Source organism: Athene noctua, chromosome 2 (assembly GCF_965140245.1).
Source record: "Athene noctua chromosome 2, bAthNoc1.hap1.1, whole genome shotgun sequence".
In the NCBI taxonomy this organism is placed as follows: domain Eukaryota; kingdom Metazoa; phylum Chordata; class Aves; order Strigiformes; family Strigidae; genus Athene; species Athene noctua.
Genome location: NC_134038.1, coordinates 110103119 through 110129635, shown reverse-complemented (window position 1 = coordinate 110129635; position 26517 = coordinate 110103119). Strand labels below are relative to the sequence as shown.

The window sequence follows — 26517 nt, the reverse complement described above, 5'->3', positions numbered from 1 at the left end:
ACTCTGAAAAATGCAAAGTAGGTTTAAGTTAATATGGACTGAATTGCATGTCCTCGCTACAGACATGCCACACTGAGGTCATTCTAACCAAGTGGATACTAACACTGTTTTTATAAACAAAGTGTTGGATTCGTGATGCTGTATGTGAAGTAGCTTCAAGAGAATGGAACTGGTTGTATAACTTGCCTGCTGCTTCTTTAGAAAATACAAAATTGCTATGAGAAAAGTGGACTGGACAGACATGAGATCGGAGAAATACTAATTTAAGAAGGAGCTTGAGTTGGTCAAGCCTAAATAACTGGAGTTCAGATGCATATTCCAAGAATTTGCTGTTAGAAAAAGGTATTTTTTAAAAAATATAACTGTTCAGTATGGAGGTCCTTTCTCATCAAGGAAGAACAATGCGTTTTGTCTTTGTTCTATTTAATTTGAAAGGAAAGATGAGTCTGAAATGCAAGATGCAGCACTATGACTGTCCAGATCTGAAAGTGTGAATTTGAGTTTTGCTTTAGGGTTGTCCTTCTGCAGTGGTGTTTAGTTTTGATATGGCATGTTTTTTACTTTTTTAAAGGTTACTTAAATAAAACAACATAATGTTTTTACTTACAGCACTTGAAGAATCGGAAAGTGACATTTATGTGAGATTCATGAGGTCACACAAGTGTTATGACATTGTTCCAACAAGCTCTAAGCTTGTTGTTTTCGACACTACGCTACAAGTGAGTATTCTCCTTTCAGTCTGCCTTTGCTTGCAGTTCATTTTCTTTAAATGAGTGTTTCCTGAGCGTTAAATTAAATTTGATGTCTTGAAGAGAAATTCTCCCATAATGTTTTGCTTTGACTGTACAAAACCATATTGTTTCAACTGTATCTTTCGTGTTTTACTAGAGGAGGTGCTGGAAGAGGACTTCCTAGCAGAATGGAAAAAATGGATATAATTTGTTTTGCAGTTGAAATCACTATCTAAACTTTCAGATGAGCCCAAACTTTTATTGGCTTCTTCATGGCTAATCAGAGTTTACATAAAGACATTACGTAAAGATCCCTGTGCAATAGCTAGAGTATCCAGGTGTTCTGAGCCTGTTCCCACTATATTGGTAAGACAATTTAGGACTAAAATGGATGGCTTAATTATGCAAATTACTACATTCTCCAGAAAATTTTTGTTTTCAGGTTCTTATTTTGCTTTTAATCAGTAAATCATCTGCTAGGCTCTTGGCTCTGTTTGAAGAGTTTGTTTGCCAAAAGAAGGCATTAGCTGCCTGCTATAGAAACAGATTAATCTGTTCTGCAGTGTGGTAGAAAGCTGTGGCTTTCTTTTTGTTTCCTGGATTTTGCAGTTGGTGTTGTTTGGCTTGCTTTTGTTTTTTGTTTGTTTGTTTGTTTGTTTGTTTTGATATATGTTTCTCCTTTTAAAGATCCTCCTATTCTGGGTTAACTAAGCCCATTAAGTAATTTTGGAATGTACTGCTCAGACTTCAGCTTTCCAGTCAGAAGCAATCTTATAATAGATACTTATTTCCAAAATGTTCACAGAACCATCTTGCGTATCAGATAATCATATATAATACTAGATTGAGTGCTATGATGTAAAAGTTGGAAAGCCTACACTGCCCAACAAGGCAAAGGAAAGGAGTGGATCAAGAGCACTGCACGCATATTTAATCTGATTGTACAATGACCAACAGCATCCTTCTTGAGTTCTGCAGCATTACTCAAAGCACTGGAACTTCAGTACTGCTCAGTAAAAAAAAAAAAAAAGCACCAGTACTGGACTTTTCCAATTATCCAGGCATCTCACTAGTGAGGGAGTTTCCTTCATCTCTTGACTTAGACTCTAAGCACACTAAAGCTTCCGTGTGTTGCTTCTGATACCTTGGCTGGAGTCCTTAAAGGTAAGTATCCTATCCAGTACTACTACTATGTTAAAATTTGAACAGGGCTATGGTTTAAGATTAGTGGTGTGCCAGAGGACCTCCTGCTGCTAACTGATCTGGTAGCCAAGAAGTCACTGCTGAACTTAACAGTTGGTCACCAGTGTCTCATGTCAGATTATTTCCTCCTATACCCAGAAAGCCAGGCTTCTACTGGAAACTCTTTATCCTTAAGCACCTTGCTATCAATGGAACAGTCACTTTCACTTCCCTAGGGTTATTCCATGTGCTTTACTGGATGCAGTATTTTGGAGTGCAAAGACACCCAATTGTGATGATGGAAAAAGGTGGCATGTAGTCTTAGAGGAAGAGTTTTCAAGCATAGACATTACTCCTGCAGAGTTTAAATGTTCACCTTGTTGATTTTCTTTGCACTTCTTGACTGTTGTGATGTAGTCTTTCAACTGCATCTGTTCTTGAATTTTACCAGTCACATGGACTCTGATTGTGCAAGCACTGTAAACTCTAATGAAGAGTACCTGTTATATTTAGACATAATACTAATGAATACTGTTTGCCATATTCCTTTTCAGAGATTTCTTTCTCTGTCTCTCAGAAGCTTGCTTCTTTGGGAGGTTGATTGTGGTGACTTTTCCACCATCTCAGAGGGGAAGTACTGCAGCTTTTCCTTTCTTCTGCTCATAAGAGAGAATGGCTGTCAACTTCAGACTAAAATCTAATTTGGGATGGTAGTCTTCACTGACGCTTTCAGCCCTTCTAAAAGACTTTTAGCTTCCTTTTAATTCTAGGGGACATTTATTCTCGTACTATGAGATAATCTGTTGGGAATTAGTACCTGCAGCTTGTTGGCATGACCTATAACCTGTTGAGTTCTCTCGGCTGTCAGTGGTCACCTGGGTCAAAGGCTTGAGCTTGGTCACTGCTGCAGTTGGAAAGATTAATTTTCTTTATTCCATGAACCAGTTAATCTTGGGGCCATTGGGACAGTTTACCCATTCCTTTTGGATTCCCCAGATCTCTTGATGAATTAAATAAAATCATGCCAGATACCAGTTTTCATTGCTGTGTTGAGATAATGCTATTAATGTAAAGAAGCTAAGAGTTTCATCTCCAGTTGGTAAACCAGTGTGAAGTAATACTTGGAGAAGCAGAGTGTGGGTGAGTGAACCTTGTGAATTTTCACCATTAAGGAATTGCCAGGTAACTTAATGGTGATGGAAAAACTTTCACCAACACTCCACCAAAATCCCTGTCTTATTTGGGATCCATAATGATGGTCATGGGTTACAATTGAATTAAAACAAGGCATACCTTGGTCTGTGATCATGGGATCATATTCTCAGTCTGGTTGTCCAGGTATTTGAAAGCAGTGGTGGTAGAAGGGGTGTCTGTAGTTACTCATTCAGATTCTAGTATATGACAACTGTGGACCATATCTTGAACCTGGATTACTGGTGAGGAGGTTGGGGTTTGTTTCTCCAAACTGCATTTTTTGGACTTTACACCATTACATTTAATCCCAGTTGCATTGCTCTTTAATTTATACAGTCATAAAATTATTGTAAAGCAGTAGTCCTCTTCCAGTATTGGCACTGTCTTCCAACTTCCTAGGTTTTACAAAGCCAGTGAGTTACAGGGTTATTTAAGAGAGCATTTAACAGGTTGATCTGACTGTTCATCCTGGGCTACACTGCTAATAGGTCTTCCAAAAACTTTTCTACAGTATTTCCATTTGTAGTTCTTTACCTAGCACCCTGTATTAATGTTCTACCTTATGTACCTTCAGAACACATTATATTTCTTCAACTTCATCAGTGTGGCTGGTGCACATACATGTGTCTGGAATATAAAAATAGAATATCTTTTTTTTTTAAACAGCTGAATAAGTACATGGTGGAGAATGTACCCAGTAAGGGTAAACTTATAAAATGTTTTTTATGTTTTAAGTTTAAACATATAAATCACTTGTTTTCCAGTACTTCAGGACTTTGTATAGAGTTCTTACTTTGAAAACATAGTATGCAGCTTTGTGAAACATTCAGCATCTGTGATATTTGTCTTTCCTGGATCTGTTTCCTACCTACAACAGTGTTTATACTAGTTCTTAAAAAAACAAAACTAAACTAAAAAAACCCCCATGCCTGGTGCCTTGAAAGAGTTTTCCAAAGATTTGAATCCAGGTTTTTAATAATGCTAGAGCTAAAACAGAGCATACAAGAGCTCACTTTTTGCCTCCTTTAATATAAGTTAGCAATTATTGGAAGAAGAACTAAAAATGTATCTGTGATACATTCTAATGGCATCCTTTGAAAGATTCTGTTGTTGGATTTTTGACTATAGTATCCCATCTCCCTCTACTGGTCAGCCATCACAGCACATGTCATGTGTTTCTGTCCTGGAAAGTTATTCATGAGATACTGTGGAAAGTATTCTAAAACTGTTCTTAGCTGTGGGAAAACTGGAGATGTTAACTTATATATTGTGGCACAAGTCATACTGCTGAAGAAACATCTGTTCATAAAAGTAAATGTTTAGTCTCAATGTCTTTGAGGGATGTAGTGTAAAGATTTGTAAGGAATCTTGTTTTAACTCTGAATAATGGAGGAGGTGGTAAGATGCCATTACATTGGAAAGAGTAAGAAGGCCTTAGCAGAAATAGTAGCTAAAAAGGAGGAGGAATGGGCTGACAGTCTCTTCAGTCCTGCTTATTTGTCAGTCAGAGGGCATGGGGGCCTCTTGATTACAGCAGCTACCTAACATCTTGCTGCTGCTAGTGCTAGCACACCAGTCTGATCTTGTATGTCAAGAATACACCTGTGCAACTGGTATTACATTTGGCTATTGTGAAAACAGTGGTATATCTCATGCACTTCTGTTAGGCATCGGATTGTAAGGTGAGGGAGAACTGCGCTGTGCTTCAGCTGGAGAATGTGCCACTTGGCCCAGATTTGAGCAATGTCTATATTAAATAAATAAAATGTACTGAGCCAAGGTTTGCTTACCTGCCTGATGCCAACTGGCACAGCTCAGTTTGCCTTTGTATAGCTTAGCTTATATTTCCCCTGAAACAGAGTGTCTGCATCTAGTCTGCCTACCTGAAATGGTCCTTAGCCCGTACTGAACCCTGAGAATGGAAGATACTGTCTGTGAGAGTGCTAACTGGCACAGTTCTCTTGATTTAAACTGACAGTGAACTGTTCTTTCACCCTTCTCATTTACTAATATAGACGTTAGCCTGTAAAGTATCTGCTCCTCATAAATATTTATAAAATCATTGCACTCCCCTTCAGTGCTGTGGCTTTCCCCTGCCTGTGACCCATGAATACTCCTTTTTCGTGACAAGCTTCAGCCTTTCACTTTTCCAAGAGAAGATACTATCTTTGCTTGACACAGATTAAAGAGACTTAAGTCTGATCTGACCAGGAAGGGAGTCAAGAGACAATTAGATGTTACGAGCTATCCTGTGAAATTTGACTTTGTGGATGGTGGGGAGGCTAGGCGAGTTGCAACACTGTGCAGCTCTTAGTCGATCAGCTGTCATTCTAATCTCTTGCACATCTCCCAAGATGGAAACAATAGGAGAACAAGCACTTCACAGCCCCTTTGTGGGTGTTAGGAGGTTTGTCCCCTTGAAGGGCTACTCTGTGAATGACCATTCACTACTTCATTCTAATTATTCAGTAAATGGATCTGGATTAGCTTTATAATAGACTCCAGGAAAACACTGAACTGAAAGAAGATTTGCTGGTTACCAGCTTGTGTCTTTAGCACAGTATTTGAGTACTCTACAAGTGTTAATGCACTTAATGTAGTAATGGTTTGGGGAAAGAAGTTACATTCAGATCTGTTTCGACTTTCTGTTTGTTGGCTTTAACATGTATCAGGTACATACATTGACACAGCAGTCCAGTCTTTTCCTTTGAAACTGATATTAGTACTTAGAAGGAAAATAGGAATTTTAGGAATTCCTATATTAAATTCAAATGTCAACAACATATAGCACTTTGTTCACATTCTGTCAGTTGCATTATTTCTGTCTGTCTGACAATCTACTAATGTAACTTTACTTTTTTCCTTGTTACTGTAGTTTTGACTTTGTGATGTTTTCTTTAGAGACCAGCTCATTTTCCCTCCCATCCTGAATCTATTTGTAAATTTTTTAAGGAAATGGCTCTAACTTAGTTTATAGCAGTCTCTGAAGCTCAACTCTATAATCTTACTTAAGGTCAGATTTTTGTCTAACCTTTAAACAAATTTATTAATTTGTTTTGACTTTGCCCAGCCTACATAAAGATGAGAAGAATTAGCTTATTTTGTAGCACAGAGCAATTAACCTTCCAAGAGGAATGTAAAAGGTAAGTATAAGACAGGAGTCCCCACTCAGTATCAAGCAGCAATCTGCAGTCTGAAGAATAGTATGTTAGCAAATGTAGTGGCTGTGTCTTGTGAAGTTTGTATAAGCTCTTGTGAGGTGAAAAGCTCTGTCTGACCTTTGGCTAAATGATATTCTTACCCATTAAAAATAAATCTATGTTTTAATACTAAAACATATGTAGCTTTTGCTCACCATGACCTTGAAGCTGTTTTAAAAGTATTTGTCCAGCACTACTACTTCAGAAACTAATAAAAATCATGTTTATGTGGAAGCAGTCATCAAAATAAGCTTTCAGAATCGTAAAGACTCTTTCCTCTTATATCATGAAGAAATCTTGGTCAATTGTGTGATTTGAGGGTTAGAGTATTTAACCTTTCTGTTTAAAGAAATTGCCATAAGTTGGTAATGGACCAGATATTATTACCAATGTAGGCTTTTATCAGTAACTGTCACACACTAGTAGGAGTTCAAATACTTAATTTTCTACCACAGAAATAGAAAAATATTTGGAATAATCTTCTGGAAACTTCCCTAGTGGTTCAACAAGCTGGACGTAAGTATAACTTCTAACTTCTGCAGAACATGCAATGGATTCCACATTAGAAGAACGAAAGGGGATTTGTATTTTTCTTCCTTGTGCTGACTATTCAGTAAATGGATTTATTATTCTTGTCATTCTTGACTGGGGTGTTGCCTCTCTCCAAGGTAATGAGATAGATCAGGCTTCCAGGAAGAATGCTCTAGAATATTTTGCTTCCAGAAGCTCAGAGCAGACTCTTGGTCTGCTGTCACAACAGAGTTGTCACAGCTTTACAGAAGGACTGACTGTTCCTTAACTGGCTTTGAGGTTTTTCCTTGTCAAAGTTGCTAAATCTTAAAACGACTATACTGTCTGCATTTCTGAGAGGTGTGAACACCCTTCCTTGCTTACCCATCTCACAGAACTCTAAGAGAATAATGTAATTTACCTTCTAACTGGCATGTAGACTGAGACAGTTGAGCAGGCCACATAAAAGCTCCTTTCATTGAGATCAGACTGAAATCAGTATCATAATATGGGAAGACTCTTTTTCCAGAGCTGCTTATGTTGCTTGTATACAACAAGCATAAGAGCTTAATTCCTGCAGGTCTTAAAACCAATAGGAAACATTCATTCCTGGATCTTGGAGGAAGATAATGTGAATTCATTGTACCAATTAATCAGAAATTTCTTCATCTACACAGGGTGTAAATAAGGTGTTTGTGCTTGGCTGAGTGAAAGTCACGCATCATTCTTCTTGCCTTCTCTGCCCTGCCACTCTTTCTGGTAAGATATTAAATCTGTGAAAGAATTTCTGTACCCTTCCAAGTGGCTCTGCCTGTGAGGCTAATGTCTTATTTTTAGCCCATTGTGGCCTGAAATCTAGCAGCAGAAATTCTGGCTTGAAGTGGTTTGTTTGTTTGCTTTTCCCCAGAAAGCAGAGTTGTCCTGTGTTGGGTTTTTCTTGTTTTGTGGTTTGGGGTTTTTGTTTTGTTTGTGGTTTTTTGTTTTTTTTTTTAACTAGAATGCTTAGGCTCCACTCAGACACCAGGTGGAAGTTAGTATCAGCTGAGTACCTTACTGAGATGGAATAACAGAGTTGACTAATCATGGACCAGTGGCTGTATAGAAGAGGTCCTGATTAAATCAGCTTGTGTGGTGTTAGAGGGAGAGGAGAGCCCTTAATTGCCAGCTACAATATGGGCATATTGACATAGAGTGTCAGTTGAGGTCTGTTGGGTGTCTTCAGTTAGATTGGCACCTTTTCATGTGGATGTGGTGTGGGGAGGACTTTGCATATGGACATAGTACCTGCTCTCTGGGGAGAAAACTAGAACATGTGCCTACATACTTCAATTTGAGGATAAGATACTACCTATTTCTGGGGTTTGCTTTGGGTCTGAATGGTATTACTTCATCAGCTTTTAAATTTTACTAAGCACTCTATGGCCAATAGTAGTACATCATGTATCAGGAGTGTTCCCTTTCCATCTCTTGTGAATAGAGAACAGACCTGAATTTTGATCTGGTTTCATATAATCTTTCCAAAATTAAACATGAGCTGGAGGAGCTGCGGATGTTTGTTGGTTGGGGCTTTTCAGATGTTACAGCAAATATAGCATCTCAGTTAATAACAGGTTTGTTCCAGTTTTTCTCTACTTTACTTGAGGGTGTGATGAGGTAAAGGAGGAAATTCTTCTCTTTAAGACCTGCTTGGCCCTTGCTCTAGGCAAAAGTCTTTATTGTTAAGTACTTAAGTAGCCTTTTTTTTTTAAAGGTATAGTCCTTCAAGGAGGAAATGCTTCTACCAAATTCATAGACCAAAGAAGAAGATAATTGGAAAATAAATTTGAATGCGACAGTCATCATGCTGAGATAGTTGGTGGTAGTCTTGCAAATGCATACTGGTTTAGTCTCTCCAGACAAACCAATTTATAAAAACACTGAACTATACATATATGTACTATAAAAGAGGTTTTGAACTTCTCAAAATATCTCCTTTACAGGTCTGTAGTTTTCTGTAACTTAGAAAGATGTCTGGGTTGGACATTACAGCTTTATTTGAAGAAGAAAAAAAAAAAAGGAATTGCAAGTTAATGCTTACTAACCTTCCCAGTGTTTTGTTAGCCACTTTTTGAGAAATAATCCCATAAAAAAGAGAGCAGTTTCTGTGAGAACTTTAACTATTTCCTCATAGTAGGTGTCATCCCCAGATAACAAATCAGAGATGTGTTTTTCAGTTTCCTCTTGGCCATTTGGAAAGCTGGTGTGGAGATTCTCTGGAAAATTGGTCTACCTCCTTGAAATCTCTTGGCTTTTCAGATCTTGCATTTAGGAAGAATTGCCTTTTCCTCAGCTGAAGGTGTTTTAATGTCATTGCTATCTGGGTGTAAATTGCTTCAAAGCAGAAGTGCGTGACATATTTGGAGAATATTTAGCTTGACTGCTTTTGTGTTATCAAAGTGATGGTCATGGGACCTGAGGATGAATGATGGAGATTTTAGTTTAGAGATTTAGTTTATAGAGATTTTCAGGCCATAGAAATAAATCCTTTGAAGATGATGCTAACAGTGTGGAAGAAGAGGGTTGCCCAAAGAACTTTCTGTGGCAAAGTTGTATTTTCAACATTTCAACAAACTTTGTTTTCTCTGTATTCCCAAATGCTGTATCACAGGCCAATGTTCAGGTGAAAATTGGGTGATTAGCCTTCTCCAGTGGACCATAATGCATTACCTGGGATCCGAAGACTTTCAGTAGAAGTGGAGAGTGAATAAAGGGGGGAAAAAGACAATGTGAGCACCTCCAGTCATCGTTGAAGAGTATTTTTCAGATAAGAACATTATAACTTGCTAGACCTGAGAGTGGGCTTGTACCCTATTTGATACTGTGTTAGTATGACTCAGGTAGTTAGTTACCTTGTTTTGCCTCTTTACTAGCTGCATTGTCAAACAAGTACACAAAACCAGTGATGACTTTCTTGCATGAGATCTGCATTACAGCCTCAGATACAGAAGAAGCACCACCTAAAATCCCAGTGATGGGGGGGGCAGGGGGAAGATGTTATAAACATGACTTACTGCAGCTAGGTCATCAGGCTTGCTTTTCCTTAGCATGCAGTAGTTTGGGACTCTGATTTCATCTGGACAGCCAGAGAACTTGCCATGCTACTTAAAAAAATTAGTCCTGTTTATGTTGGGCTAGAAACTGTTGCCTCATTCCTCCCATTTTCACATCAAAAGCATTTGAGAGTCAGTCGGCTCTTAAACACATTCAGTAAAGTGTAGGTTGTCCAGGTTTTATGCAGTACAGAGGTCAAGCAGAGGCCTGATAGTTTTCCTGTTCCAACAAACACCGGTTGTACTACTCTTGGTCTGCTTACTTGGTAAGAACTATTGAAATGAAAGTGTTTGGCCTCTGAGAGAAGACCTGGGGTAACTTTTTTGGTGTCTTCTTACTCTTAACAGTGAGAACAAAGACTGTATTCTAGGGTCTTTGTCATATTTGCTCATATTGTGAAAATATATATGCTGTTATCCCTTGAAAATGGAAAATCCCTTTACAAGGGACCCATTGAGAAGGCACTCCATGCTTTGCTGTTTCATACTCAGAGCATGTGAGTGTATGACCATAGGAGTTTAACCTTTTCCGGTACTTCTTCAGATGGTCTTACTTAATTTGCTAAGACTGAGTGTCTTCCTCTTGCAACCTTTTCAGCTACTTATCAAACCTTGTAGTTATGCTAGAAAGGGTTATTGTTTCTTAGTGATTAATACTTTGGTCCACATGTGAATTTTCTAAGCTTTGTAGCCCTTAAAAATCATCATGAGACCAGACTGGGAATTTGTCAGCTTATCCGGTGAAGATGACAATGGATGTTCTAGCTCACCTTTGAGCATCCATTCATCAGGAATCAGACATGATAAAAGCGTCAAGGGTCAGTTGGTGTGATACTGTTTTTATGGGACCTCTGTGCCAAAAATCATAAGAAAGACCTGCTTCCTTTCTATTCTGATTTGATAAAGTAGACATTTCTTGGGTTTATGTTGGGGGCTTTTCAGGCAGGTAAAGCTAATGCCCCAGTGTTGGTTTATAGTGGAAGATGAGTCAGGAGACGTGCATGTTTATCATCTTGCCATTGCATGGTAGCAGTACCACAGAAGTTCTGGCAGATCTTTTTAACACTGTCCATGCTACTGGTCTTTTGCATCATCCTCTTGCTTGGTACTAGCATACCTGAAGGTGTTCTATAGCTATGATTCTTACCTCTGTTACCTTGCAGCTTTTCCAAGTTAAATTTGGCATTGAGACAATGGTGCTGAGTTGTGTATCTTTCAGCACAGGAGCATTCTACTCAGCTCTGATGCTTTAGCACCAGGAACTGTGATGGCTTTTCTCTCTCAACATCTTGTCAAGGGCAAGAACCTTTTTTGCAAGGCAAATGAAACAAGTGATGGTAACAGCAGCAATCCCTTCTTATTTTATGGGACAGTTCTGGAAGATGAGTTGGAAACCCACTGGTCACTTAGGCATGTAGTTACAGTTTTCATAACCTAGTGTTAGGTGAAACTAGATAGAAGTGTGTGTACACATGCTGAATTTTTGGAAACAAGCTTCATCCTCAGTTTTCCTTTCAGATGCTTCCCTTATTCACAGGTGTTTAATTGAGAGAGCATTTCTGCAACGGCTTGTCAGATTACTGGTCTGGTATATCATAATGAGGAGTGTCCCTTTCAGTATTTCCTGTCACTGAAGAAAAACATTTTCTGTAGTCTGGTCAAACTTTCTGTCTGCTACCACCGTTTTTGGTGTCAGTGCCTGGTTATCAAGCTATTTTGGAGCTCACTAACTGTAAGAGACAAGGTTTTCCAAATATTCTACTACCTGAAAAACAGAACTTCCTATGTATGGGTCTAACTCAATCTTTCTTGGTAATGACTGTTACATTGCAAGAGGCTATGTCCTCCTTAAGACTTGAATGGTCTACAGAAGCAATGATCTCCGGAAGTCCTGTCTAACTTAAATGAGTTCTTTTATTCAGCATATTCACAGGCAGTGTCATGAGTTCCTGTAGGAAGAAAAGCTTGTTCATGTTCTCACTGTAGGATAATAACACCTATTGTTGAGGTGATCTATGATACATGTAGGATTTCAGTTGCTGTGTTCCTTTGCTGTAATATGACCCTTCTACTTAAGAGGCAGAATGTTGGAGATGACAAGTAGTCATATAAAGTGAGATTCCTCATCCAATTGTAAATGTCTAGGCATCTTACAGTCAGTGAGGGAGGAAAGGGCATCTGTGGTATACAACTTAATCCCTGTCTAAGGCTGGTGAGTCATGCCATAGAAATGACTGTTTCCTCCAGTTGGCTATGAAGAGATGTGATGGATGTGCAAGGTCAGCATATATGTCAGAACAACTTCTAAATTTGGGCAGATAAATCCCATTTGTAATGGTTCACTGTGTTCGTTAGGACCACTACATGGTTAATAAGAACAAAAGTGCTTTGTTTAAATAATGTTTGTACATGGTGTTGAACAGCAGCAATCTGCTGAGATCTGGCTGACAAACAATGGTTTTGTGAAGGTCAGGCCAGTCCAACACTGAAGATCAGAGAAAGAGCAACGCTGTTGGAGGCCCAAAGATGGGACATGGTAGAGATCTTCAAAGGCTACAAACTATATATAATCTGAAAGGAAGGTCCTTGTGGGTATTTTCTGCATGAACATCGCTGAAACATTTAAATGTCCTAGATGGAAGCCCGGCTCCACACCCCAGTGCTTTGGCTGGCCACCAAGTAGTACTTTGGGCAACTGAAATTGGTAAACCACAGAAACCAAAGTGTGAGTGGATGAGTGTATGTGCTTGCAAGCAGTTTTAGCAAATAAGAATTAAGTTGGGTTTTTTGCTTTGTAGTTACCTTACTCAAATAAGGGATAAGCATTAAGAACTGATGGCATTGTTATGTTATTTGAAAAGTAACTATAACACTTTCTACTATAAAACTGAAGAAAACAATAGGAATGTCACACTGGTCTAGGAAGATGGCCCAGAGGGATGAGTTTTAAGTATTTCTTCACTAAATTTTGGTGATTTATTACATCAGATGTTTAATATCCTAATACCCAAGCTGAACTCATTGTCTTTTATGAAGGATTTAAGTCTGAGCCATCTCAGTAGTTGTATCTGTTCAGCAGCCCTCGGTTCTTCCAAAATCTAGACAAGATGGCATCTAACTAGAGGTTCTTGGAGACAAATAACTTGCAACTAGATCAAACAGAATCAGGGCAAGAACTGATCATTTGAGGAAACTTCCTTCTGGATTGTCTGCAAACTCAGCTTCTTGTCTAGTATATATTTGGAACTGTTTTTCTTGAAGTACAGTTTCTGAATCCAAAATATTACCTCAGTTTTACCATCTCACCCACTATTGTGCTAGGTGGTGTTTGCTGCTACTGTGTCTGAGAAGTAGTACCAAGAATTTGGAGGTTGCCTGAAGTCCTATAGTTGGTTCCTCACATCTTTTCTGCTGTGGACATGCTTTTCCAGGTCATCAGTTACAGAGTTTGTAAACTTGCTTCAGTTTGTTGCATCATTGCTACTGGAAGAAAGCTGTTTTCCCCTTGGCTCTAATAGATCAGCTGTTACCTTCTTGCTTTGATACAGCTTGAACATTTTTCTGTGGAAGACTTGAGACATAAGTTGACAGTGACTGTTAACTGGTGTGGTAGCTCCTATTATGGAAAGGTAGCAAAGCTGAAGGCTCTCAGTTTTAGGCAGTTTAAGTGTACTTTCCTCTCTTGATAAAGAATGGTTAGATCTTATTTTGCCTGAAGGTGGAGTTAGTCTGTGTGAACTCACTTCTGTCTTACCTGCTCCCCAAATAGCTCACTGCTGTTAGGTTTTGCTGTGTTAACTGTTAAGTGTGATTCTGCTATGTGGGACACTTCATGTGTCTGCCTGGAGAGTCTTTGTGGTTTCAGTCATATTTATGAGTTAGTATGCTCCTGTGGTGGATTTGGTAATGTTTGTTTTACCCGACTCCATGTGTCAGTGAGGTGGCTGAATACCTCGAGGACCTTTCTATTTAACCATTTGCTAGATGAAGTACTACATGGTGTGTATTTTAGGGTCTTATCTGTGGTCCTGGGTATTTTTTTCCCTATATGGCTTCTATAGTTTTAATGCAGTTTAAGGGTGATGGTTGTTAAGCAGATCATTATTTCTGTTTGCTGATGATATGGCAGAAGCATTTGTAAAGTCAGGAGGCAGCTCTGAAAACCGTTATCTGCTGAGGTCAGGAGGTTAGATTTGCTTCTTGTGGTCAGAGAGAAAGCAGTTGGGCTGCATAGATGTAGCAAGAAATATGAATTGCTTTCAGAAGTCTAATCTTAAAGATTGGCATTCATGTACAGTAATATAACACCATGTATTTGAAACAATCATTGGAAATTGCTGAAGTGTAGGCAGAGGTGATGTGTTCTGGTCCGGAGTAGAAGTCTTACTAACTTTTAGAAATTGAAACTGCTACATTATAACAGTAAGTAGAGTCTAAGTGGAGATTCTGTCAAACATCATTTGACACTAGCTATCATAAGGATGGCTTTGCAAACTTTTCCAAGAAGGTTGCAGCTAACAATGGCAGGTTTGCTTTTTTTTCCTACGTATGTTTTGCCCCTACTATTTTGAATGCCGATTCTGTTGACTGTAAAGCCCTTTTTTTCCTGAATTTGTTGTGCATAGGAGCCCCTTGGCACACAATTCAAAGTAGACACATAAGATGCTTCTGTGTGATCATGGTCTGTTCAGATTGCAATTGTCAAGCAATTAGAATTTCTATGTCTGTGTTATTTGGACTGAGGACCAATTTCATGGATGTAGAGATATAGATTGGCTATGTCCTAGTTTTGTGCCAGGTCAAGACCTGGACAAGACCAATCACTTTTGTATTGTGTTTTCTATGTGAAGACCATTTAGGGGTGTGGGCAGGACAGGAACAATACCATGCTCAAGCATCACCAAAAGATCAGGATTTTGAGGTGCACTAGAGCCTGACTGCTTCACACTTCAGAGAACTAGGGTTCACAGGGAAGTTTTTCTTTTCTTTTGAGAATGACACTATAACCCTATAACCTCTGTTTCAGAAATTGTGGAGGGTTAACTAAGTAAAACAAATGAAGGGTTTTATCTACATTTCTTTAGCAGCAAAACAGGCTAACTAGTCCTTTTAAGTCATAGCTTGGTCATATTTAAAATATATAAATTAACATTGATTGTTTTAAATCATGCGTCTGAAAGCTGGAGAGAAAATGAGGCTTACTGGTTTAGGTTTCTGTTTGGTTTTTTATGCAGCTCTTTCTACAGTGAACACTAACTAGCATATAGCAAAATCTTCAAATGTTAAGCTGTATCCATGAACTGGACATGTGATAGTTTTGTTCATTACAGATTTAATCAATGGTATGATGGGGGTGTGTGTAGTATAACTTTTATGGATAATATTACATAGGAATACATTTGAAGTTAGTGAGCATACCTTTTCAACTGTATCAGCAAGGCGTTCGCACAGAATATTCACATAACAAAACAAAACCAGATCTAGTTTTGCTAAGCTTTTTTTCTGAGCTTTTTAACCACTTAAGAAGCGACAGTCTTAAGGTTTTTGTTGTGTGTGGTTTTTTGTTCTGTTTTGAATATCAGCTACCTGTTTATACTGCATTTTTCCTAGTAACTGGGAAACCCTTCTGTTGGTGTCTGGTATGCTAAATTAAGAGCCAAGATTTGTTTAGTTGCTCATTCTTTTTGCAGGTAAAGAAAGCCTTTTTTGCTTTGGTGGCAAATGGTGTGAGAGCAGCTCCACTGTGGGAGAGTAAAAAACAGAGTTTTGTAGGTAAGTAGTTCTAATGTTATTCAGGATTACTTGAATTTCCAGGGTGCTTTACTGTTGCAGAAGATGGTCTGGAGCTAGCCATCATCTAACAGCCTAGAGATACACTAATAATGAGGGTTTCTTTTTCCTACTTGTGAGGAGTGAGATATTGCCAGTTTTTATAGAGTTGCTGTGCCTTGAGAATCATGATGATCCTTTTAGGTCCTGACTTTCTGAAATTTGGTCCTTAATGTATGTATTTTACTGTGTATTTAAAAATGTAATGGTCACAAAAAGGAAATTTGAAAATAGGAACTATAAAAACAATTTAATGTTGCAGTGTTCTAAAATACATGCAATACAAGCATCCTTCTCTGCATGTTCTCAGTGAGGTGCACTGAGAAATCTTTAAATACCAGAAATAATGTTGAATGATACAGATATGTTCCATATTGTGAGAAAAACATTAGCTATATGTATTGCTTTTAAAAAATGATGTAATTAATTGCCACAACAATAATCTTCCAAAATTAGATCTCTGTTGCAGTTAGAAAACAGAGACATAATGGCAGTTACAAATACTATTATATGCATTTCTTGTGACCGGGAACGTAGATTGAGGATTCTTAGAAATGAATGGTAGACATCTTATAAAGCGTTTGTTAAAATATTTTAAATCCAAGGGGGGTGAAGCAATGTTCTCATGCAATACATCATAGGAATGCCATGTGTCTTTTATATTTCATTTCATTTTCTGTCTGTAACTAAGTTCTGGTGATGTAAAGCTGACCTGGATTAATTTTTCCCTTCCCCATTTCTTAGTTTCTTGGGTTTAGATGTAAGAGTAGTAAACAGTGGAGCAATTACATCTTCTTAAATTTAGAACTTGAAAGCTCAAAAAAAAAATTAATGTTTTTCAGGTAAACTAAACTAATCATCAATATTATATCACAACATTTGGTGTTGGTTAAAATGTAGATATACTATCCCTTCTAAAAAAAAAGTCACATTTCAATACATATGTTGAGGATTACTATGACAATGATTGGATCAAGTTCTTCAATAAGTAATATTCAAGAAAATGGATTATACTGTTTCTTCATTTGAGTCCAAGAGTCTGCCTGGCTTGGCAAGTACATAACAATAATGTGTCTTATTTGAAAAGCAAATGAAAGACAAGGATAGATCTCAAACCTTTAAAGATGTTTTAAACCCCCTCTTTTCTTTCAGTTTTTTTGGGGATGGATGCAGTCTGGATTCAAGGTTTTCTCTGAGTTAGGTTGAAAGAAGAGAAGCACATAGGTTATCATTTTGAATATTAATTCAGATATATGTTTTTATTCTGAAGTATAGTATCAGTGTGAAAGTGAATATGCATAGTTTAGGAATTCCACTGTTGATTAGTCCAGCATGACTAGTATGTTACTTGAAGTTAATGTTTATTAAATTCTATATTGTGACTATAAACAGAGAAAATAGCTAGAAGTTCTGTATGTTAAGTGTATATCTGAAGAACTTTTTTTATGTATCACTTGTTCCAGGAATGTTAACAATTACAGATTTCATTAACATACTGCATAGATACTATAAGTCTCCAATGGTAAGTATGATGTTAAGCTATACTTTTATAATTTGCTATACAGTATAGACTGAAATATCAAACTGAAAGATTGATGATGGTTGCTATTATTGAAGTCTTGGGAAGCTTAAATATGTCATGGGTATACTCACTGTGAGGGTTTTGGGGTTTTTATACATGTATAAATGTGAAGAATTTCCGTAATGTGTACTGCTATTTATGTTTTGTGTGGTGCTTACCATAATGATAGCCTTTAATTTGGAGATGAGGCACCACTGAGTGTTGCTACTAATGAATAATGCATTTGGGATGAAGAATCTGGTTTAACATACTTACTAAAAATTGTGATATAAAAAGGATGAAGGAAAAGACATGATTATTGATTGCTGTATTTATTTGTGTTCAGGTTGTTTCAAAGCACATATTTCAATAGGAATCAGAGCTCTAGATAAATGGCAAATAATCTACCCAAAAGCATTTGGGGCAGATGTCTTGAAGTTACATGAAAAAATTAATTGTATTTAAAAATCAGATATGTTGCTATGCATGGTTCACATGTTTATAGAATCATCTTTGTCTCATAACTGTGGTACAGCTATTCTGAAAGAGTGTGCAGAGTTAAGCAGAATGCTAGCGTACAGGGGCTTGGATGCGTTAACAGGTTACTCTCTTCTTGGAGTGATGGTGTAGAATAAACAGGTTAAACTAGTTAAATATATGCAAATACTTTAGTTACATGACTGAGTTGCACAGTCAGTTGAAGATCTGTTGACTTCAGTTAAGTGTAATTTAAAATTCCCACTGCCAGTCAGTTGATGAAGTTCTCTAGCTTTCACGTTCATACAAACATTTACATCCTTTTCTTGTTCCTGTCAAATCACAATTCCCCCTCTACCAATTAAAACATATGTACTGTGTTTTACTAGCTAAAAATCAAGAACAGTTGGATGAAGCAGATCTGATGTATTAGGCTTCTCAAAGGTCATGTTAATTTTTAAAATTTATAGTGAAATTCTTGTGAGATGCCAATAGTGTGGTGCACTGTCCTTGTTAAAGAAATTTTTTTCCCCTTGAGACTTACAAGGGTGGGGAAAGAAGCAAATGAAAAGTGATTGCACACTGGTGACTTCCTTAAATGGTTTCCATATTGTAATGATGCTCAATCTCAATACTACCAGTTTTTCCATGTAACTTTACCTAAGGTCTGACTGTTGTCATTCCTGTTTACATTGTCTAACATCTGATTCCATAGGTTGTGATTAAAGTGGCAGCAGTAAGGAGGAATAGCTGAGAAGTTACAACATTTGACTTAAGCGATTGTTGCAGTCTTCTATTAAAAAAAGTAATGTTCCACTGGGGAATACGCTAGTCTTAATGGGTAAAATTATGCTGAAAATAAAAATCTTAAGTATTTTAGTCATACTTTCTGAATGCATCACAATGCAGTGTGAAGCATGTTTATATACTAGATAATATCTTTAAATGATTAATAAAGAACATCCAGGTAGTATTTCCCTACAGTATAGTCAGGAACAATGTTTAGCCTCATCTCATCAGCATCTAAAGCAGTCTCCTGTTCTTCTGATCGCTTCACTAGATCTTCTGAACCTCATTTCACTGTCATAACTGCCTTTTTTGTGAAGTGCCCTAAAAGATTAACTTGCTTATGTACGTATCTTTTATGTCAGCCAGTAGTCCAATTACAGTATATCAATTTAACATTCCCTTATACTCTTCAAAGGGTGCTAATTCCGGAGAAAAATCTAAGTTTAGCCTCCGTTTAGCTCAAAGATTAATGTAGTAGGCTTTGTGGATACTTCTACCCTTCACCTGTAAACTCTTCAGTTTCAGCAGTCTTTGCAGAAGTACCTGACAGAGAAGAGCTATGTGATGATGAGCACCTAGGCTATAGAGAGTGCAGTTACTACTGCAAGTGATTGGCTTGCAGCTTGATACCTTTAGAGAAAGGTAGCTTTTGCATCTGAAAAATTTTCAGAAAACCATCAGCAAGATGGAATACTGTAAAGGGTTATGCAGTCTTTTGACAAAGAACTTTGAAATAGCTGCTGAAGAGCAGGAAGTTGGTGATGTGACTGTGTTTCTTTTTGCTTTTGGTTTTAGTATGTTTTAAACTTCAAAGACTGGACTCTTGAGTGGTTTGATGTTATTGCTGATTTGATAAGCTGCCACTCCCTTAGTCCTGTATCACTTGCCAGTCATTTTTGTGAGCCAGTTAAGGAAGCTTAACCAGCAAAAAACTGACAACGTTTTTATAACACTTTTTGCTTGTTTGGTTTCTGGGACCAGATGAACCCAGGTCAGATGAGAAACATTGCTGGCACAGGAGAAATGCTGAGAGCATCCATGGCTTAGATTCAGTATCTGAAAACTTTTAAAGAATGTAACATCAGTAAAATATTAAACTTGAGGGGGGTGGGAATACAGTGTTGGTTCTTCTGACTGAAGTGAGCACTAAACCAAGTGTTTTTGCTTGTTTGTAATCAAGTAACAGTAAAATTAATCTCTGTTAGCATTAATAAGTCATCAGGGTAAGCATTTGGGTGTGTGAGGAATCATCAGAGGGTTTACTCTGGCATGACTGTTTTAAGGTGAGATGAATTACTGAGGAGATGCCTTTGAGTATTGACTACAAACCTGGGCAGGTGGAAGATCTTTCCTGTCCCCTGAAATGATAGGCCCAGTATGGTACTCTGCATTGAGCAGGATTGCACCCTTTCTTCTTGTTATTGTCAAGAAATGTAATTCTGGGCTGTTCTTACTCTTGTTAGATTGCCTGCAGTGAAATGTAAGAAAACTAATCAGATATATTTATGTTCTTAATTATGTTGGGTTTAAAATTAATACTTCAAGCTGAGCTTTTCATCTACCCGTTTTAGGTTCAGATTTATGAACTGGAGGAGCACAAGATAGAAACCTGGAGGGGTAAGAATACTTACTACTTGGTTAATAATTTAGTATGTTTTAATGTTTTTCAGTATAGTGGATATTTAATTGATCATAGACTGAGCTTGTCTCTCTTCACATACTTTTTAATGAAAACAGAAATGTTAAGAGCTTATCCGTTGACTCTTCCTGCTTATTTTTGTATCTGAAACAGAATAGGGACTAGAGTGATCTGGGCTATATACTTCGCCACTTGTTCATGATTAGTACCATCTTGCTCTTTAAGAAAGAAAAAAAGAAACTGGAGTAAGGCAGAATGTGTGGCTGTAGAGTTAAGTATATGTGGAATGGGAATGTATCTGAGCCAGGGTACAGAGTGACTAGATGACCTTACATACTGAGTGAACTGATAGATGAGCAGCAAACTATGACTGGGTGAATTGCATGATGCAACAAGAAGTTTGTACAACATTCTGGATATGAACAGAAGTGCTAAATGTGGGAAGGAAGCTTTATGTAAAAAGTTGACTATATGCCATGAAATAATATAAAGTACCCCATGCAGCAGACCCTCCCAGAAAAGGAACTGGTAAAGAATTATTTGCTGTTGTTGCAGTGACCCCTGGTGGTAATCAGTTCAGTACTGCTTTACACAGATACTGTTTTAAGAGACTTGCATAAGTGGTAGAATGACTAAAGTGACTGTTATATATTGCTGTCTGACTTCCACATAGTTTTGTACAAATGAATTCATAAAAAGCCTTCATAACAAAAGCTAATGTTTTCATATAAAGTGGTAATGATCTATTACTTTTCTCTACACAGAGCTTTATTTACAAGAAACATTTAAACCTTTGGTGAACATCTCCCCAGATGCAAGGTAGGATTTTGCTTTTCAGTCTGTTTAACTTGAAATAAACTAACTCCTTCTCAACACTGAATTTAAGGCTTCTTTATAAAATGAGAAACAACTAATATTGTAAACTAGAGTACAATAATGAAGGACTGTGTTCTAATATAATCAAGAAGGTGTGGGAGCTTTTTTTATTGTGAGTGATATTCAAAGAAGAGAATTTTTAGGTAAAAATCTATGTTTTATTAGTGTAACTGTTCTGGTAAATAAACTAGATATGGATCAAAATTAATTGCCCCAAAACATGCAAAAAAGGCAATCTGATGACCCTTCAAGCTAGAGCCTCCAACTCATTTTTGGTTCATGAAAATCAAACTCTACAGAGCCTTTCTGCTGTCTTCTCAGCAATCACAGTAACTGAAAACTTACAGTACTTTTCAACACAAGTAATTTTCCTTAACTAAAGGAAAGACAATATGTGTCTTCTGTTCTGCTCTACTGCTACTAGGCCTATGTTCCTTAAAATATAAATGACTGCCCTTCTTGATGGAATTTGAAAGAAATAGTTTTTAAACTGCCATTATACCTTATTTATGAAAGGTAACTTGAGAGAGGGCTTTAGTTGGTCACCTAACAACTTGAGTACTACTCAGCTGCTGAACAAGAGAGCGCGAAGTTCTGATCCTTGCTTTCAGTTTGTGGAATGGGTTTGCTTATATCCTGTCAAAGGAAACTGGTGAAGGGGACTCCAGTGGTTACCTGAAAGTAATGATATGCTGTATCCTTCGTAGAATTGCCGTTAAGTAGTGAGTAAGTAATTCAGTTAAGTCATAAGGAATGTATTTTGAATGGTAGGTGGCTGAAAGGATATTGTTAAGACAACAAAATAGTATAATTGGTTTTAGTCCAAGGTACAGCAAGAGAAGTATTGCAATAAAGAAGATGCACTAGGACATGTATAAAAGGATGCATCAAGACAACTTAAGAGCTGATCCAGAAAAGGACTTGGGTTCTGTGACAATCATACTGCAGCACTTGGGAGTAGTTAAATGCTTATTCCAGGAGTGGAATCTACAGTGCAGTGATGGGAATCTTGGCTCCATGTATATCGAATGGGATAGTTCATCCCTGTAATGGACTCAAAACGTATGCTTCGTTGTGTATGGGAAGAAGCCTAGTAGGCATTTATCAAAGTTTTGCTAACTATTACTTATTAACTTACGGCGATTGGTGGTCAGCTGTTTTATCCTAGTCCTACTAGGACCAAGGGGGAAAAAAAAAGCGTTACTTGCAAGAAGGGCAGACTTGCACTGGTTGGAATATTGCTAAATTGTAGTCTGCAGTGTCTGGAGGAGTGTTTCCTATCTCCTGAGAATAACTTTTTGCCCCAATGATAGTTTAGTTAAATTATTAGATAATTGTTTTGGTTTAATTGCATATATGCACTTAGCCGTAAAAATGCTTTTCCTAGAAAATGTTACAGAATTTTGGGATTGATATGCATTATGTGCAAGAACACTCTGTCTCTGAACACAAACATCCATTCTGAGTTGCAGGGATACTGTGAGCACAGCACTCACTGGAAAAACAATTTACACTTGTGAAGAAATTTTTTTGCTATACTTTCTACCACAAAGTCACTTTCCATCAAATTTTCTTATTGGTTTTATGTTAATGAGCATATCGTTGTTGAGATGTTTTACCAGCTGCAACAGTTAATTTCAAATCTCTTAACTTCTGTTTTCTATAACAGCAAAGATAATTCAAATAATTACTCATATGTACTTCAGAGGGGTTTTTAAATATGTGTATATATCGCTTGAATTCTAGCTGACAATGAGTAATGCCATTAAAATATAATGTCTTTTCTCCTTAGCCTTTTTGATGCTGTATATTCATTGATCAAAAACAAAATCCACAGATTGCCAGTTATAGATCCAGTCAGTGGAAATGCACTTTATATACTTACCCATAAAAGAATCCTCAAGTTCCTCCAGCTTTTTGTAAGTATTTAAAATTATTCTTGGCTTAACTTATTTTAGCCCCTTCCCCCCAGTAGATATCTTTAAGTCTGAGTACAGAAACTTCCTGATAAACTTCCATATTCATTGTGTCTGTGCTTATCTTTTTTTGATACCAGTAAAGCTTGATGTAGGACCTGTATATTCTCTTTACTTTTAGTCATTTAAAGAAACCTAAACATCAGGGACTTGTCTTAGCTACTTGAGTAATTTGCTGTCCTTTCTGGATGATGTACTCAGCTTCAGAAGCTTGTTTACATGAAAAGAAAAATGATTTGTCTCCCAGAGATGAGATTAACATCACTCACTGTAGCTTACGTTAGTCACAGGAGTGGATTTGAGGCCAAGCAAAGCAACAAGACTTCAAAATAACCTTTCAGAGTATAGTATGATTTGCTGTATTCTCCCCACAGTTTCAGTGGGATATAGCTTATGATCAAAAGCTTTTAGTGATGGGTTACTACAAATATAAATAATGAGCAAAAAACTTAGTTATATGGTCTTAATTTAGAGTTTCTTTGAACAGAAGTAATGCTTCCAGATCTGGGAACTTGTTTTGGCCTTACATTAATCTAGTTGCAGATTTACTGTAATGATCTGTAGCAGTCATTTGGAGTCTGTAGATGGATGAGTGAATACAGATTTCCTAGTATAGATACCAATCATATGACAACACGGTAGGTGCAGAAAACTGCAGTGTTTAAATACATTCATTCTAACTTTTTTAGATGTCAGAGATGCCAAAGCCTGCCTTTATGAAGAAGAATCTGGATGAACTTGGAATAGGAACTTACCACAACATTGCCTTCATACATCCAGACACTCCTATCATTAAAGCCTTGAATATATTTGTAGAGAGAAGGATATCAGCATTACCTGTTGTGGATGAGTCAGGTGTGTGTTGGGTCTTCTGTATACAAAAGTGTGGTAAGATAAATGGTGCTGAACTCTGGATTAACCTTGGGGCGAGCGGGATGACAAAGAATAAAATAAATTTTAAAAAATAATGCAGGAGGATGAATGGAATATAAAGAAATATGCAAGATGTAGGTTGATAGGCTTGGAAGAACTTCATCGTTTGGTAGGTCGATTGGGTTTTTTCCATCTTTTCTTCTTGACCTGTCTGTTTCTTTGTGTGTAATTATAAGATAATAAATGAAAGCAGGAAGCAAGAAAACTTAATTTTGTATTTTAAGCAGTTTATTAACTTTTGTTTTTCTTTTTAGGAAAAGTTGTAGATATTTATTCCAAATTTGATGTAATAGTAAGTATATATCTTAAATTCTATTAAATATTTTATATGCCATAAGCATTTGCACATTGAATACATCAATTTTGGCTGTTCTGTTCTTTAGGCTTTAGATAACAAAGTGAATAAAAGATTCCATTCACCCTGCACAGCATTTAAAAATTATTTTTTATTTAAGCTGTCCTTAGTAATACTACTTGCACACAGGCATCTACTGCTTTGGATGTTACCCAAAATTAGATCTGGCTCTATTCTTACAAAAAGAGCATAGGCCTTTTATGTTTGTTTCTATTTTTGAGGTAAGATTTTCTCTTCCCAGCTCTGCCATTCCATGGTCTGTTTTCAAAGAGAATGCAGATATCTCCATGCAGTCTGGGTACTTTGTATGGCTTTACCTTCTCAGTGAGTCAAAGCTACTTGGTCCATTTTTCTTGTGTGAGTCTCTGACTCCAGAGTATTGCATCTGTATTCCTTCTGGTTTAGATCTAATTCAGGCCACTGTTTGTGGTTTTTCCTTTAGGAGTGCCACAGTGTAGTCAGATTCATGCCATGATTTGCCAACCTCAGAGAGCAAGGACTCTTCTATTCTTGCAGTCTTCAGAAACTTGCAAAATATATTTATGTTTTTTTATCCCTGTCCCACCTGTAAGCACCTGCTTTCTAATTGGAACTTCTGACAGCTGCATCATTTTTTAGAGATTTAAGTGCCCAAGTTGCGTATTGCACCAGGCTGCTAGTGCTAATGAAGAATCCAGATGTTCTTAATATGGAAAATTTCACAATGTCACTCTTCTTGCTTGTCTCTTCTAGGTGTTTGTCTTTTTGTTCTCTGGGTTTCTTTACTGTGTAAGATCCTGTTCTGCCATAAAAGCTGGTCAGGGAATAGGTAGCAGCTGTAGCGAGAGTGATCTCACATCAAAGCCAATGAAATTTCACAGTTGGTGGATTCAGCGTTTCAATTTATTTTGTAACTGCTCTAGACTTTGAGACAGGGACACATTTCCTTTATTTCCCATTCTTCTTTAGAAAGACACAAAAAGGAAGAGGGTTCTGGATGTTTTTCACTTCTTTTCTCATTTTAAGTGACGGGGCAACAAAAATTAGAGGGGAAAAAAGCCCCCAAAAACAACCAAACAAAAGCTTTAGGATATAATTGTGTAATTGTTTGATCCCAGCTAGTAACATGAGAAAGAGTTAGGGCATCTGTCAATAATTTTAGGTTTTCCTCACATTTACTAGTTTGCTTATTAAACAGGGGAAAATTATTATTTCTTAAAAGATAATCACCTCTGAAGCTTCCAGTTTTTCATCAGTCTACTTCAAACTGATCTTCAAGCTTTAAAAGAAGGACCAAAATCAGAAATGTGTAATCTTATCTTCCAGTAAGCATAGAATTTGCAAGATTGACCTGGGGATTTTTAACTTTAAACCATGTGGCTAATATGCTTAGATAAATCAGTGTTTTAAGCTGTGCCTATATATGCAGCTGCCTAAGTTGATAGATTTCTTTCATTTTTATGAAGTTCTGAATTCATTTTCAGGTTCTTAAAGGGAGAAACCTGGGAATGGTGTGATAGTATTGAAATAGCTTTATATTACACTAGTTATTGTGTCTAGGGTGACTTAGTTTGTAGAGGCTTTTTATGTCCTCTTAATGTCCTTCATTAGGAACGAGTTAAATGAGTTAACTAAAATACTGCTTGTACCTTCATGATCATCTCAAACCTATCTTGTCATATTCAGTGTAATTGAATCAAAAAACTTCACCAATCACAGTACATTCTAGCCAAAATTTAATTTCACTTTATTGCTTGGTCCAGTGTTTTCATTTTAAAGATCTGTCTTTGTTCTTCCTTCAGTGCTTCAGTACACAAAATCAGTAGGCCAGGATGTGCCAACGCTATCAACGTATTGCTGTGGTCTCACCTACAAAGAAAGCTTTTGCCAGTCTGGACAAAGATCTTGCTACAAGCATGATGCTATTCTTGAAATGAAAATTGAGAATGTCAGCTTTCAAACTCTTTCAATGTTCTTACTTTTAGTGGTGGTGATGGTTTTTAGTTATATTTTAATAAATATATACATACACACACACACACACACAAAAAAAGTGACAGTGCTAGCGCAGCCCAGGAGAGGGAGTTTGAGCCCACAAATAAGAAGGATGAAGACAATCTTAAATTTGTTCCCTACTTAGATCTCCACTAAGATCTACTTCATGGGTGGTGTTCAGAGCAGTTTGTGTCCTCCCCTA

At 37.2% G+C, this 26517-nt stretch overlaps 1 protein-coding gene across 3 annotated transcripts in view; it reads left to right on the top strand.

The window, feature by feature from the left end:
* PRKAG2 (protein kinase AMP-activated non-catalytic subunit gamma 2) overlaps positions 1-26517 on the top strand; it is a 221645-nt gene that overhangs the window by 188720 nt on the left and 6408 nt on the right. For all 3 annotated transcript variants that reach the window (XM_074899883.1, XM_074899884.1, XM_074899885.1), the window contains 8 exons: positions 610-719; positions 15597-15678; positions 17199-17257; positions 20134-20179; positions 20966-21020; positions 22870-22996; positions 23743-23908; positions 24241-24278. In XM_074899883.1, coding sequence (XP_074755984.1) covers positions 610-719; positions 15597-15678; positions 17199-17257; positions 20134-20179; positions 20966-21020; positions 22870-22996; positions 23743-23908; positions 24241-24278 — 683 coding nt within the window. The remainder of the gene's footprint in view (positions 1-609; positions 720-15596; positions 15679-17198; positions 17258-20133; positions 20180-20965; positions 21021-22869; positions 22997-23742; positions 23909-24240; positions 24279-26517) is intronic.